The sequence below is a fragment of the Bubalus bubalis genome, chromosome 3, assembly GCF_019923935.1.
Source record: "Bubalus bubalis isolate 160015118507 breed Murrah chromosome 3, NDDB_SH_1, whole genome shotgun sequence".
NCBI lineage: Eukaryota > Metazoa > Chordata > Mammalia > Artiodactyla > Bovidae > Bubalus > Bubalus bubalis.
In genome coordinates, this window is record NC_059159.1 from 158,536,329 (window position 1) to 158,552,003 (window position 15,675).

General features: G+C 44.7%; 1 protein-coding gene across 7 annotated transcripts in view; it reads left to right on the plus strand.

The window, feature by feature from the left end:
- Positions 1 to 10,001, plus strand: part of ZNF462 (zinc finger protein 462) — a 156,432-nt gene extending 146,431 nt beyond the window's left edge. For all 7 annotated transcript variants that reach the window (XM_025282178.3, XM_025282175.3, XM_025282182.3 and 4 more), the window contains exons 11-13: positions 1,396 to 1,528; positions 5,745 to 5,868; positions 7,190 to 10,001. In XM_025282178.3, the coding sequence (XP_025137963.2) occupies positions 1,396 to 1,528; positions 5,745 to 5,868; positions 7,190 to 7,397 (465 nt within the window). In that variant the 3' untranslated portion in view covers positions 7,398 to 10,001. The remainder of the gene's footprint in view (positions 1 to 1,395; positions 1,529 to 5,744; positions 5,869 to 7,189) is intronic.
- The last annotated feature ends 5,674 nt before the right edge of the window (positions 10,002 to 15,675 follow it).

A 15,675-nucleotide genomic window follows, 5' to 3' on the forward strand; every position in this document is an offset into this window, starting at 1 on the left:
GGCATATGGAATTGGTGGTGCTCGGCACATCTTAGTTCCAGGCTGGTCCCAGGGAATATTTTGGAACCATCTTGTAAATTCTCCTTAGCATCTCCTGCGCCCTCATTACGCGCTATCTCTACTGTAGCAACTATGGAAATCTGCCTTGGAGTCTAATTAATGAAGTCTGTCTTCCCTCTTCAACTCAAAACTCTGCCTCAGGAGGCCAGAACTGGGTCTCATTTATCTTCATGGGCCCCTCCCTTGGCCCCCACCAGGGAAAGCATGGAACCCATCGCCGTGCTGGTTTGAGTCATCTTATTGGCTTGGCTCCTCTGCTGTCATTCTTGATCATTCTGTGCATGCAACTGAACAAGTTCGGAAAACAGATTAATTGAAGAGGGGGCATTGTGTGCTACCATTGTTATGAGAACCCCAAATAGAATATCCCCACGGAGTTTTCATGGGGTGAGTTTTTATTTCTCTTGGATGACATTTTTGAAGCCAGTTTGGAGTCCCACATTATTCTAACCACATTTTATATAAACACAAATCAGCCACAGTTAACACTTTAAAAGAGTTTTTAGGAATTTGTCATCTAGATTTTTTTCAGATAATCCCAGCTGTGATGAACAGGCTGTGGTCAGCTTCACAAACAGTAGTAATGCTAAACAGTAACAATACTGTCTGACCCTTAAACTGGAGTTAGGAACTGAGCAACTGTCATTTGGTCAAAGCTGGGACAGTCCCACAGCCCTCCAGGTTGATAGGCTGTGGTGGAAATGTTGGGACTCTCTCTGCTAGTTTTCAGAATACTTACAGAGCTACTTTCCCTCCAGATATATTTGAAATTTGGGCTTCCCTGGTAGCTCTGATGGTAAAGAATCTGCCTGCCAAATGCAGGAGACATGGGTTCAATCCCTGGGTCGGAAAGATCTCCTAGAGGAGGAAATGGCAACCCACTCCTGTATTTTGACCTGGAGAATCCCATGGACAGAGGAGCCTGGCAGGCTACAGTCCATGGGGTCACAAAGAGTCGGACACGATTGAGCGACTAACACACACACGTGAAAGGAACACCCTTGAATTCAACTCAAAAAACGTTTATTGGACATCTACTCTACACCCCAGGCTTCATGAGATGTGATTTTCTGCCATCTGCAGCTCACATTTCTAACTAAATTTGGTAAGGAAGGTCCAGTGTTGACAGTTCGAGTGAAAATGAACGTGGGAGCAGAAGACAGATGTGCCTGGAAGAGGGTCAAAATGAAGAAAAGGACCACTTAGGCACTGGTGTAATTTGGTCCTGGTTCTAAAAACACACCCATAGGAAAATGACGTTGGACAGCTCTGTCCTCCAGGGAGAACGGCGTTCAGCTGTGGTTTGTGATTCCACTGTTTTTGGGTCTTTTTCAGGTAAGCCGAAACTTTGAGCTGGTTGGACGGGTTAACTTGGATCAGCTGGAACAGATGAAGGAGAAGATGGAGAGCTCTAGCAGTGATGATGAAGACAAGGAAGAAGAAATGAACAGCAAGGCTGATGACAGAGGTTGGTCCCGTCCCTGCCCCCTGAGCCCCAGATGGCATGCAGCCTGGCCGTGGGGAGACAGAAGGGAGGCAGAAGGTTGTTGGAGGAGGAACAGAAGGAATGATCCTTCTTCGTTAAGTAGCAGAACAGACTGGCTGCAACACGTCAGGGGCCATGTCTTTGTAAACTATTACCAGCTAGAGAATCTCCAAGGAAAACAGACGTTTTCTCTTTAACTGTAGATATACATTTGTTAAAAAATACATGGCGATGATTTGTTTTTATTCAGGAAAACTGTTATCTGGGGAATCTGCAGAGTAAGGACAGACAGCAAGATGGATGGCCCTGTAAAAGCTATCGAGGAATGTAAATGAATTTCCAGTTGAATGCTTATTTAAAATTGCTGCTGCTGGGGTATCTTTTGCTGGGGTTGGGGGGAGGGAGCCACAGAGGGCTTGAGCCTGAGGTCCAAACCCCTCCACGTGTCCTTCTGCATGGCCTTCCTCTTAACCCCTTGGCTTACTGCTTTTGCTTTGTAAAGAGAGAGAGAGAGAGAAGGAGACCAGTGGCATTTGACTGTCTTTACAGGGGATAGTAGGCAAAGTTTTGAGGGACTTTTGTACTGTTTTTCAACTTGCTGTGATTCCGTAATTATTTTCAAAATGAAATTTTTTGATGTTTAGTTGTAGGCATACATTTACATGATCTAGAGTTGGTATTCTGTATTGTTCGACATAGAATATTGTGGAAAAACCAAGATACTACATAAAGAATATAGGTTGGGATATCATACTGTAGTTATTGCAGACCTATCAAAAGCACATGGATAACCTAAACCTGAGAAATAAATATGATGTCATCCCTCTGATGAGGAGCATGGTATTAGTTGCCATTGCGGAACACCATTATGGGCCAAGCCCAGTGTCGGTGGGTTTTATTTAATCTTATATACAGTTAGAGGGCTCTGCAGTTGGTCTCTATGGATTTTGCTCCCAGTTCTGCTGCTTTTTAGTTATATGACTTTGGGTAAATTATTTTATTTCCTGCACATTCATCATCCTAATAATAACTTCCTAGGGTCACTTCCTTAGGGTCACGTAAATCTTAAATGAGATAGCACACAAACATTATTAGTCCAGTTCCTGGAACACAGTAACCACTTAATAATGATGATAAAACCCTGCAGTGTAGATGGCATTATTGACATTTTACAAGTAGGGAAATAAAAGCCCAGAATATTTAAGAGCGTGTTCAAAGTTAAAACGAAAACACTGGAGGTTGGGGTTAAGTCTTCTGGCTCCAAAGGCAAAGTGTCTTTACATGCTGTGCCACGTCCCCTACCCTTTGTGGATGTTCTTCATTGATGGGAACCTGGCCCTGAATTCCATCAATTCAGTGGTCATTGGGCCTCATTGTAAGGCTTCCTTTTGTGGAATTTCTTGGGTTTTCTTGCTAGTCATTCTGCCAGCCTAGAAAGCCAACTTGGTGGTCATTTTCTTCCAAGGTTCTCCCTCTTCTTTTACTTGATTTTTCCTGATTTCCACCCCATGCCTCCATATTTTATCTCTGCTATAGTAGGAGACCACAGCTAAGTGATGATCCAGTTTGGCTTCTGAACCCCCATGCCTGTGGTCAATGGATAGATAGAGCACCCGCACCATATACACTGATTGCCCTTGTAAAGTTACAACTTTTATTAGTAGGGGGCACAGTGATCTATTTCTTACAACGGCTGTGATTCAAGAAGCATGGGTTTTAAATTTTCTCTTCCTTCTTTCTTAAAAAGCATTTCACAAATATGTCCTTAGCGATGAATTCTTCAGTGTCATCTGTGCACTGTTAACAGAGATCTCTCAAAGAGGAAGCTTCTGGCAGAGGGCACACAGGCTCCTTGTCTTCACAGGGCTCTGTGCCCCACCATCCCTCCCCAGGAAATGAATTATTCCTCATTGGAGACCATGACTTTTTAATCTCTAGAACCAAGCATGCATGGTTTTACAGGATATAAGCATCACAGAGGCAAGAAGCCCTGTTAGTCCTCCCCTCCCATGTGCCACGTCCAAAATAATAGCATAGACGATGAAAAGGAAGAGAGGGCAGCTAGATGTGCACAGTGCCAGTCATGATTTGTTGACCGCCCTTGCACAGGCACTGTGGCATCAGACCAGCTCAGTTTGCCTGTGAAGAACTTCGTGGTGTCTGATTGCTTCTCCCTAGAAAGCGCAGCCTCCACATTCGTGAGCCTTAACCGCATGGGGAGAAAAGACTTGGGGGTGGAGAAGCCTGTGTTCCTCTCTCAGAGGGCTGGGGATTTACATGAGTAACTTCCAGTCACGTTAATGGGGAAAACCTTCCCGTCCCCCTCGTTGATTCTTGAAAGAACAGCCTCCTTTGTCTCATCGCCTTGGAATCAATTTTCCACCATCTAGGTGTATTCTTGCCAACAAGAAGAAACGGCACACAGTAGCCTCAGGGTGTTTTTGCCAGACGTTCTGTCTTCCAGGAGTAGAGAGAGCGGGAGGTGGCGTTAGCACAGCTCTGGGGCTAATGGAAGCCATTTGATGTGTGACAGGTAATGATTGGCCTCCTCCTTTGAGGATGAAACAGCATGAGCCGTTGGAAAGAATAGATGGTTGGTTTCATGTTTCCTCAGGGTAAGCAAGTGAGTGTGCCAGGAGCAGGCCCCCTCGTTGGCAGCAGAGACCCTCGTCAGGCGCTCCATTCGGGGGGCTCATGTCCTTGGAGCTACCCTGTGTCCAGCGTGCCTTCCCACCACGAGAATCCAGGAGAGACCTGACCATGGCCACAAGGCAGGTCCTGCCTCAGAAGGCAGCTTGGAGGGACTTTGAACGGGAAGAAACCAGGCATGAAGAAATCAAAATGCGCCCAAGCAGTGTCCTCCCCACCCCCTCTCATTATGCAGTTGGGAGGAGTCAGGAAGGCATTCTGTTGATTTCTTGCCCAAGATAATCCCTGCTAAGGAATTAATGCGCAGAGCAGATGGTGCTGTCTCATTTCCAATGAAAAGAATCAAGGAAGATAGTCTGTGCAATTATTTTTAATGGCTTGTGTGGTGATCTTCTTAATTTGTGAGAAAATGTTTCATCTTTTGTTAGAACTGGCCCCATTCACAGTGCTTTTTGTGCTGCAGATGAAGGCAGCTCAGAGACACCTAGCCTGTTAACATCATCCTGAGGATTTTTTTTTATTAGATGGAGTATTTCAACCAGGAGACACCTTCCTGTAACACCTCTTGAGCCCAGGCACACGGTGATCAGAGGGGCAGAGATGAGCAGCGTTTGTGAGCCCTCACTCTCTGGCATGGCTGCAGAGCCGTCTAGGTCCTGCTGCTTATTACCCATGTGAAGATCTGGCCCTCTCTGCTATAATGAAAGACATATGGGCTTGGGACCCAGGATAACACAAAGGCCATATAAGCTCTCGTCTTTGAGTTTGCCAGGAGGCGGGGCCTCCAAACAATGAGCCAGTCAGTCCCCATTTAGCAGGCCCCTCAGGGCCGGGGAGGAAGTAAAACGATAGTCACCACTTGATTACAACAGACCTGTCCAGAAAGGCATCTGCACATCCCCATGTTCAAGAATACACCGATGGAGGGCAGCTGGCCAGAACCCCTTACTAGCTGAGGACATGCTTTCACATTCCCGTCTCCCCCCGTGTTCCTGCTCGGTTCTCTGCTTTTGGGCCTCGTTTAGGGCTTGCAGCCACCCTGGGAGGTGTAGATTAAGATACCCGTGGCAGAGGACCACAAGTGGTGAGCCCTCAGCTTTCCCTGGAACGTGTGGACACCTTGAGGTCTTCCTACAACATAACCTGGCCTTGGTGCTTTCCGGAGCCTGTGTTCTTGTTAGTGAGTGGAGAAAAACTGTGTTAAATAGAAAATGAATAGGTGCTGAACTATGAGGCACCGAGACAGAGCACTACAGGAGAGAGAGATTTGATAGAAGAAAATGCTCAGACGCCATTGGAATGAACAGAAGGGGTTCTTAAGGCAAGACAAACTCGGGTTATTGGTGACAGAAACAGTTGGGAGGCGAAGAGAGGTGGGGATGCCTAGGGCCTGGGAACAGTTCTCGAGAGTTTCAAGAAACAATCCTTTGGTGAAAGGCCAGCAGGAGAAAGAGTAAGGAATCTGGAAATGGGAGGAGGCTCCTAATGAATATTGACTTCTCTTCTGCCCCTCCAGCTCACAGGTAATACGCCTGCTTTCTCCTCACAGATCTCTTGAGGTTTTCTGACCACGGGGCTGCTATCAACACTGAGAAGCGTTTTCCATGTGAATTTTGCGGACGGGCGTTTTCCCAGGGCTCTGAGTGGGAAAGGCACGTGCTGAGACACGGCATGTAAGTCCCGTGAAGGCCTTCGCTCATCGTGCGAGGTGGCGGTGGCTCCTGACAATACGTAGACCCCTGTGTGTCACACTTCCGGGTCCGGGAGGAGAGGCAGTTGGTCACGAACTGGGTTTCTCCCTTTCCGCTGGTTTTTAAAATGGTCACCCAGACACGAGTCACAGGAGGAGAGATCGTCTTTACGAATGACAGATCCCGCTCAAGCCCTCGTGTATAGCGCTCTCTCCAGCCCGTGTCCCTTCAGCTTTCGTTAGCATGACGTTCTCTGTAGAGCGTGGACCGGGGTCCAGAGATCTGGCTTCTGTTCCTGCCTCTGTGATGACTCACTCCCCGAGTGGCCTTGAACCTTCCCACGCACCTCTTGGTGCCTTCAATGCTCTGCCTCGGGGACAGAGCCCGCTTCTGCCTGCCTCCCAGGTAGGTGGGAGCACACCTGCAGAACACTCGTAAGACCCTTGAACGTAGCACTGTCCCCCTAGACAAGGCACTTCCAGGCCAGCAGACGCTGGGATAGCCTAGGAGTTGGTCCCTTAAACAGAAAATGCCCAGAAATAGGTAGTATCTAGACTTCAGAGAATGTAACTAAGCTTCCCAGAATATAACTGGGATGAGACATGGGTCTCATCTCCAGGTTCTTGCTTTTTGTTCCTTTCTATGGGTCTTTCCATTAACTCTTTAATACCCGAGTTGTGCTTTCAGTCCTGATAGGTATAGCAAATCTGCATTTTCTAGGTTCCTCTGATGGATCTGAGCATGACAGTTCTTGCTATGACCACTTATGACTGTGTTGTTCCCAGTATAGGAGGGAACATAAGATCATTATGTCGCTCTAGAAGCAAAGAATGATGTAATCAAAACATAGTATAATGGATAGGGCTTCCCTGCTGGCTCAGATGTTAAAGAATCCTCCGTCTGCAATGCAGGAGACCCAGGTTTGATCCCTGGGTTGGGAAGATCCCCTGGAGAAGGAAATGGCAACCCACTCCAGTATTCTTGCCTGGAGAATCCCATGGACAGAGGAGCCTGGCAGGCTACAGTCCACAAGGTCGCAGAGAATCAGACACGACTAAGCGACCAACGTTTTCACTTTCTTTTCATTTTTATAGATTCAGATTTTTAATAAGATAACCAGAAATATATGAGCTAAGTATAACAGGTAGCAGGGATAAATCACCCACAGTCCAGTCAATTTGTCTGTGGCACTTGTAAGACTTCCAAGACCTTTTTAGGATCAGAGACATAAGGAGGTGAATTTTTTTTTAACTAGGAAAAAATACATGTACTCACCTGTCACTCCCCATGAATGTTTTCCCAGGGCATTGAATGACACCAAGCAGGTGAGCCGAGAAGAAATCCACCTGAAGGGCAACATGGAGGACAGTATTAAGATGCCCTCTATAGAGGAAAAGGAAGATGATGAAACAATCGGGATAGACTTTTCCTTAAAGGACGAACCAGTAGCCATCTGTGTCGTAGCTGCTGACAAATCTCTCCTGGAGAATGCAGAGGCCAAAAAAGAATAAGCGTTTGGTGAAATTCTTAATCACCCCTTACTTGAACCATGATGAAAAAGAAAAGTGGGAGGGCCGGCTTGGGCTGAGAAGGGGGGGACAGAAAAGAGAAGACAGAACAAAGCTGCTTTTTAGGACTGAACAATCTATTTTCAAAGCACTGGTACCTGTGTGAGTGAGTATGTAAATTAAAGTTATTTAAATGGTTGGAATATGTGGCTCCTTTTCCATCACTACACCTTTCCTTCCGGATCTTCATCGTGGAAGTTTCGTTTGTTGCGGAAGCACCGGAAGCACCTCCCTTGCACACCTGTGCATTATGGTGGTCTTGGACAGTATGTGGAAACAGAAGCTCCGTGACAGTAGAAGACTTCTCTTAGGGGAACAACTTTTTGACGCACAACTTTTGGTGCGTTTTTCTAGTTTTAATACCTTAAGCTTTTTCAAGACCTAACTGCAGCCGCTTTGGGAAAAAACAAACAGAAAAAAAACAAAAACAAAACAAAACAAAAAAACAGAAAACAAAAAAAAAAAACTGCTTTGCATAAAACAGTCACCTGTTTCCTAGTACCTCAAACTTAACCAAGGGAATTCTCTGCATTTGTCAGTACTACCTGTCGTCATTGTGGTTAAATGTAGAGAGAACTGCTGGGCAAGATGGTGAATGGAGAAAAAAAAAAAAGAGTTTTAAAGAAAGGAACACAAATTGTGCTTAAAATCCCCACGTGGGTTTTATTTCTTAAAATACTGTGATTTTTTTAATTATTTTAGTAAAAAACAAGACAAAAAAAAGAAACAGACTTTAATTATTAGATAAATGTTTGTGAATTGTCATCCTTTATTCCAGGTAAGCTGTTTATTAGTGTTCAACTATAATTTAGAATTTGGTAGATTTCATGTGAGCTAATTTTAAGGTGACTTTGGAGTTTTGTTTGCCACATGTTTATTTTCTATCAGTTTGAGTGTTACAAACACAGCACAATTCAGTTTTCATATAAATTGTTTTTTGTGTGTGTGTTGTTATTTTGTTTTGATTTGGGGGCAAGGGAGATTTAGTTTTTTGTGAATAGGTATGTTTTTATTTTAAACATGGAAATAACAAAGAAGTTAACGTTTTTTTAATTTAACTAAAGAACCAAACTTTTCGGCACCTCTATGCAGCTTGTGGGCCAGACGAGGAAGTCCTCTTCACCCTTTCGTTGCTGTCAAATATACACATTATCCGTCTCACACAAATAATCTCTGTTAGGATGGGCTGGCTTATGTGTGTGATTTCTAAATCTGTGTTCTGTTTTTGTTTGCATTGTGGGGTTTTTTTGGGGGGGAGGGGATTCTCATTTATTTTTCAGGACAAGGGGATGTGTCAAATCCCATCCCTTTGGTGAGAGTGTTCAAGAAATACTTATATCCTACAAGGAGCCTGGAGAACTACTTTTTGTTTTTTTTTTTTTAATCTAGCTGCCAGCTGCTCTGTTTCCCCATATTAGCTTTTTCAGGAGGGAGCAGCTTAGACGAAATCTAAGTCTACATTTATAATACGTTCTGATTGTGAACAAAGGATTTCGTTCCAAAAAAGTAGAACTTGCCTTGAATCCTAGGTTTTAGAAGCCTGTGTGTGAGAGAGCTTGGATGTGTGTGTGGACATGTGTGTGTGTGCAAGTCCTTTGGTTTTCATGATTTTTTGTTTTGTTTTGTTTTTTTTAACTTGGAAGGGTTGGGGGAGGGGGGAGAAAGGGAAGGGAATTGCTGAGATGACAGTGTCCCACACAGCTTCAAATAAAATCCATGGAAAGATATTGCATTTGTGGAATAAGTGCTTACTTGAAAAGCATGTTCTTCTTTTATTTTCTTGCTGTTAAGAATTTTTATTTGTGGGTGTTTGTTTTAATTTAAGTTTTTTTTTTTTAGGGATGGGGGCCATCATGTGGAAAACCAGAATATGGGGAAAGTGTGAACTATCTAGACAAAGATTCATTTTGTGTCCATATTTGTTTTTAATTGGCCTCATTTCAAATGTGCTAAACAGTTCCATACCTGGATTGGGTGTTTGTAATGGTTACCAAAAAAGCAAAAAAAAAAAAAAAAAAGGAAGAAAAAAGGAAAGAAAAAAGGAAAAAAAGAAAATAATTGTGACATGCTTTTATCACTACTTTATTTTTCAAATAACATGTAAATATTGTAATCCATTGGATTTTGTTTTGCTAACCTGTTAATAAAAATATGGGACCATTATCCTTTTAACAAGGCTAGAATGTCATTTTTTTTTCTTTTTTCAAACATATACCTGATATTTTGTGGCCGCACATTTTGGATGCATTATTATAATTCTGTTGACTGTAATGACATAGAATTTACAACATTTTTTTTGTTTAATTTATACAGAGGACATTTTTTTTCAGAGCTTGAGAGAAGAAAATAAATAGCAAAATGATAACCTATTGACTCCAATAATCAGTGTTTCCCAAAACTTGATAAAAGATAGGGAGATCCTGAGTTCTTGAAGCCAAGGGTTTAAAAAAAACAACAAAAAACACACAAGTAGGTTATTCAAGTTGTTTGCAACATACATTTTGTAATGAAATGTGAGAAATTAATAAAGAATTTTTTTCACATGTGTCTATGTGCATCTGTTGTAAATCATTTACAGATATGACTACACGTATGAAATGTAGAAATTATATAGCATTGCTTTTTCAATACATGTGCATGAGAGCTATTTCAAACCATTGAATCTAAGCCTTTATGAAAAGCAAAGGTGACTTTAAGGTGAGGTATGAGCTGGGATTTTAAAATGTTAACATTTCTGCATCAGATATTTATAACCAACTGGGGGCATTTTATGAAGGGAATATTTTCTGTCAAAAATGGGAATCAGGGACTTCCCTGGCAGTCCAGTGATAAAGACTCCAAGCTCCCGTTGCAGGGGGCGTGGGCGCATACGTTTGATCCCTGATTGGGGAGCTAAGAGCGCCCACAAACTGCACGGCATGGCCAAAAATAAAAAAGTGTGAATCAAGTGGTGTATGAACCTTCAGAAGGAAAAAATGCCAGTGACTGAACATCATCTGGGGACCCTGAACCCATGAGCACGGTTATTTTCATGTAACTGCAAGTCGCAACCATTGCCACAAACTCTCTTACGATGCATCCCGCACCAGTAATTATCATCATTAACTTATTCTTTGAGCTACCCTGTTATAAATCAAAGGAAAAATTAATAGTCATGAAACCTAGAAGAGTAAATTAAAAACAGCACTGATTTCTAATCTCAAAGCTGTTGTACACAATCTGCCTTCATCAGTGTTAAGAACGGCTTACATCCAGAGCCCATTGGAAACTTGATTTTCACCCTTCCTTCTTTATCATCTTCACAAAGATTTTAGGAGACTTACAAGAGTGCATAAAATCCAATTAAAGAAAACAGGTAAATCAAGACCCACAGGAGAAATGACTGAATAGCAAAACCATAGTAGAGAATTGGCAAAAATGTACTCCATGAGACCATACATATGCTATGTACTTGGCTCTGAGCTTCCTGGGAGGCATGGCATAAAAGGTTAATTCAAAAGCAGTTTCAGTAACTTATTATTGAGTGTTCAAGAAACATTCAACCTTTTCTAGGATTTCAGGTAAAAAAGTTTCTTCTATGTGTTTTCCTACAGGAGAGAAAGTGATGTAATGGACTTGTTCATTGTAAAACATAGCTATTCCTTTTGTGAAAGTGAAAGTCACATCCGACCCTTTGTGACCCCACAGACTGTATAGTCCACGGAATTCTCCAGGCCAGAATACTGTGTAGCCTTTCCCTTCACCAGGGGATCTTCCCAACCCAGGGATCAAACCCAGGTCTCCCACATTGCAGGCAAATTCTTTACCAGCTGAGCCACAAGGGAAGCTCAAGAATACTGGAGTGGGTAGTCTATCCCTTCTCCAGGGGATCTTACTGACCCAGGAATCAAACTGGGGTCTCCTGCATTGCAGGTGGATTCTTTACCAACTGAGCTATGAGGGAAGCCCATTCGTGGCCTCCATCAAATATTTAATGAACATTGTTTTTATTAAGTTCATGTCTAATCCATACTCCCACTTGGTTTTATGTAGAGGGAACTGGAATATACTGAAAAATTAATCATGGTAGGGCCTGTAACAAGACAACTGCTTAGCTCTATAGAGTTAGTTAAGTTAGTTTTTAACACCAATTTCCAGTGAGAGTCAGTGGGAATGCCTTTCCATCTAGTGTCCCAGGAATTTCAAGCTCCTCCATCTGATGTTGCTACCATCTCAACCCATGAATCCTGGAGTCATTGCTGAGAGCTTGGAGGTGGTCTCCCCACTCAAATGCCTCACCCAGGAAGTAGCTCACACTTCCAGTCTTGCTTCCTGGGCTAGCCCTGGTCATACAACCAGCCCCACCTACCAAAGGGGCTAGAAAGTGTGCAGTTTGTCTACCAGCATGCCCAGGAAAGACTCAAGCTGGCAACCTCTACAGTAATCAGGAACTTACAGAAGTGTTCCTTTGGAAACAGAAGGGAAGACAGACACCGTCTATTTATTGACTGGGAAGCACAGAATAGGGACTTCCCTGGTTGTCCAGTGGCTAAGACTCCATGCTCCTAATGCAGGGGGCCCCTGGTCAAGGAACTAGATCCCACATGCTGCTAAAGTTTACATGCCATAACTAAGACCAAGGGTGGTCAAATATTTTTTTAAAAGAAGGAAAGCATGGGATGCTGGTCCCATCACCGATGCACTTCACCAGTATTTTTGAGCAAATGTTTGGTGCTAGCCACTGGGTAACAACAAACAAAACAGTCGTGGCACTTGTCTTCCAAGAGCTCACAAATGGCGAGGACAGAGATGCAGTGTAAGAGAAATGCCTACCACTGAAGATGTTAGGACTCGCAGGACTGTTAGGCTCCTGTTGGGAAGGCTTTGCCCCCACCTCTGTGGCTGCTGGCAACTTGAGGGGAAAGATAGCTTTGACTGAATACGTTGTCTATATTCAAAAGCACACAATTTGGTTTAGGGAGGCATATGAGGAATTGGTTACTCAGTTGGCTGAGACAGTAAAGAATCTGCCTGCAATGCAGCAGACCCAGGTTGGAACCCGGGAAAGATCCCCTGGAGAAGGGAATGGCAACCCACTCCAGTATTCTTGCCTGGAGAACCATGGAGTGGAGCCTGGTGGGCTACAGTCCATGGGGTCGCAGAATCAGACATGACTGAGTGACTAAGCGCACATGCATTTGGTGAGTCTTCATCCCTAGGCATAACAAAGATTCCTACAGGATATGCTGTTTCTTTGTAACTATCCAAATTTCAGGGCCAAAGGGTCTAATAGGGGACAATACTAGATGGTAGGGACTATTAGATCTTTCAAAGTATTGTGCTCATCATTTCCTGGAAGGGTCAGTTTTTTCTCCAAAAATCCTGCCCAGCACATAGCCTTCCCTCTGCCTTCAGTATTGAACTTTTCTTTACTGGAAATTACCTATCCCTTTATGATTCAGCCTAAGTGTAACTTCTGATGTGAAGCTTTCCCTGAATTCCTTCAGGTCATGGACGGTCACACTACTTATCACCTGTCCCCTGTCTAATAAACATTTATTGGAGAGTCTTCGCCTTTCTTCCCCACCCCCAACTCTGACAAAAGTCTCAGAGACACATTGCTGTCAGATGCAGCTAGCCTTTTTAAATTCAAATATATTCCTGTTGATACCAAGTGTTAGCTCTCATCTGATTTGGCATCAATGTTACGTTTTCCTTCAGAGCCTGAGATTGCTTTTTTAAATATCTAAGTAAAAATATGCGGCTTGGTAGATGAAAAATGTCTTTGTCTGAAACTCTAGGCTCTAGGGGAGAAAGCGTCAGAGAACCAACCCCAGCCCTCCCGCTCCTTAAGAGCTCACTTTGGCCATCCTCCTCCTGTCTTGTCCAGAGCTGAATAGAAAATGGATGGGGAGGTCTACTGGGTCTGAAGGTTAGACAGCCGTGCTGGCCAGCTGGGGAATGGGGGAGCAGAAGCCAGAAGAACTGGCAGTGGTTGTGGCGGTGGGCATGTGTGGCTGTGGCAAGCGGGGTAGATGACTGTGTTGAGATGCGTACGGGCGGAAGCAAGCAGGCAAGAGTGAGGATGCGAGCTGTCGAGGGAGGTTGGAGGGAAGCCTTCTTTTTGGAGTTCGAGTGATTGGGATGTGTTCATTACACTTGAGTTATGGCAGCTGCGGGAACCGTGAAGCAAGCTCATGATGAGATCCAGGACACAGTAGAGGAAACGACTTTGCAAAGAGGAGGGGCTCTTTCTATCCCTGGGAGGAGAAGGAAAAGGAAAGAGAATGTGCTATCTGCATGTACGGGTGGGAGGCGCAGGGGCCCCTGAGTTCAGAACCTAGAACCTAGGCTCGGAGGTGGAATACCGAAGGAGGGGCGGGTGGCGAGTCCACAGAGAGGTTAGGATTTGGAGCTGTATTTGAGGACCAGATAGAAGAGAACCGAGACACAAGGAAGCTGAACGGGACGGGAAACATGTTCTCTGTATGATAGGGAAAAAGCTTACTCGGTGGATCCAGGGTCCTTAGAGGATCCATAGACCTTCTTCAAGAGCTTCCCTGAATACCCACCCCCGTGGCCCCCAAATTGTTGCTGTTTACTCGCTCAGTCACATCCAGCTCTTTGCTACCTCATGGACTGTAGCCCACCAGGCTCCTCTGTCCATGGGATTCTTAAGGCAAGAATACCGAAGTGGGTTGCCATTCCCTTCTCCAGGGGATCTTCCTGACCTGGGGATCGAACCTGCATCTCCTGCATTGTCAGGTGGATTCTTTACTACTGAGCCACTAAGGAGGCCCCCCGCCCCCAACACACACACACACACACACACACACACCCTAAAGAAAGGAAAAGGAGAGAGAGAGAGAGTCAGCTCTTGGAATCAGAAGGGACACTTCCTTTCTCCGCCCACTTAATTATCTGGCTTTTTGAATTAGGGGTGGAAAGCAAACTTGCCTCGTTTCTATTCACAATTTCCCTCTTGAGTTTGCTCCCATTAATGAAGCAGCTTAGTTTGGTTTAGCTAACTGCATGCATGACTTCCAAAAACCACATCACAATGCAGGAGGAATGCAGCCTCTAGCTACGCTACAGCGGCTTCACCACATTGTTTAAAGAGCGGAGCAGAGGCCGCGCCAGTGCCTCTGAAATCCATTTAAGACGTGTGAAAACATGAGATCAAAATGCTGACCTCTCCTTGAAGCTGAAAGAACCTATTCCAGGGGGCTGTTTGGAACACTGCAGCTGCAGGCTTGGGCCCATCCGAGACTCTGCAGGCCTCCGGCTCTCAGAGGCCCATGTAGCCAGGAAGCCCTACCTCTGTGTTCTCTGCCTCCTGCAGGGCATCAGCCTGAAGGCTGCGGGGCACCTTGGAAGGGGAGATGCTGCTTAAGGAACGGTTGCGGAGGCCAAAAGAGGAGAGGGGTCATCAAAGAGCAAAGAGAAGAGGGAAACCTAATCTAAACCCCTTGGGTCCACGTCTGTGCCCATCCGCTGCCTTTTCAGATGCAGGTCAGGGAGGGGACTGTACCCAGATGGGCTTTTGGAACTAATCCAGGTGCCAAAATGTTTGAGGCATCCTGGGGCAGGAGGTTGGCCATAGAACTTGGAACTTGATTAACATGACTGAATTTTTATTCTGTGACACGAAAATGCACAGAATTTTGTCATGGAAAATAGTGGATAAATAGAGCACAGCTGGTTAAGAGTGGAGTCTCCTCCTTTTCTCACCCCCATCCCCACTTCTTAGGCTGTCTACCGGTCCTCAAGCCCACCTGCCAATTTTGTCAGCAGGTCGGGTGTCGTCTCTGTTTCACATACAAGGATATCAAGACCTCTACCGGGTTGGCCAAAAAATTCATTGAGGTTTCTCCATAAGATGGTACAGAAAAAAACAGAATGAACTTTTTGGCTAAGCCAGTGTTACCCTGAGTCCCCGGCTGATTTGCCCCATTGATTCAACTGTATTATGCTAATCATCATAAAGGCCACAACCTGAAGAGAACTTTTTCCATGTAATTGTCATCACATCGCCAAGTCCTCCTACTTGATGCCCCAGGCTTAAATCTTAGGCTTTGTCAAGACCTGAACCCAGCCCCTCTAATGCCTGACCCCCCTCACCCCCAGGGTCCCTTGTTCACTCCTGTGTGAAGCCTACTGAACAAGTTTACTCCAGAAGACCCAACCTCAAGGATGAGCCCCTGATCAATCCCAATGCAGAACGGTTCACTGAGGGAAGCAG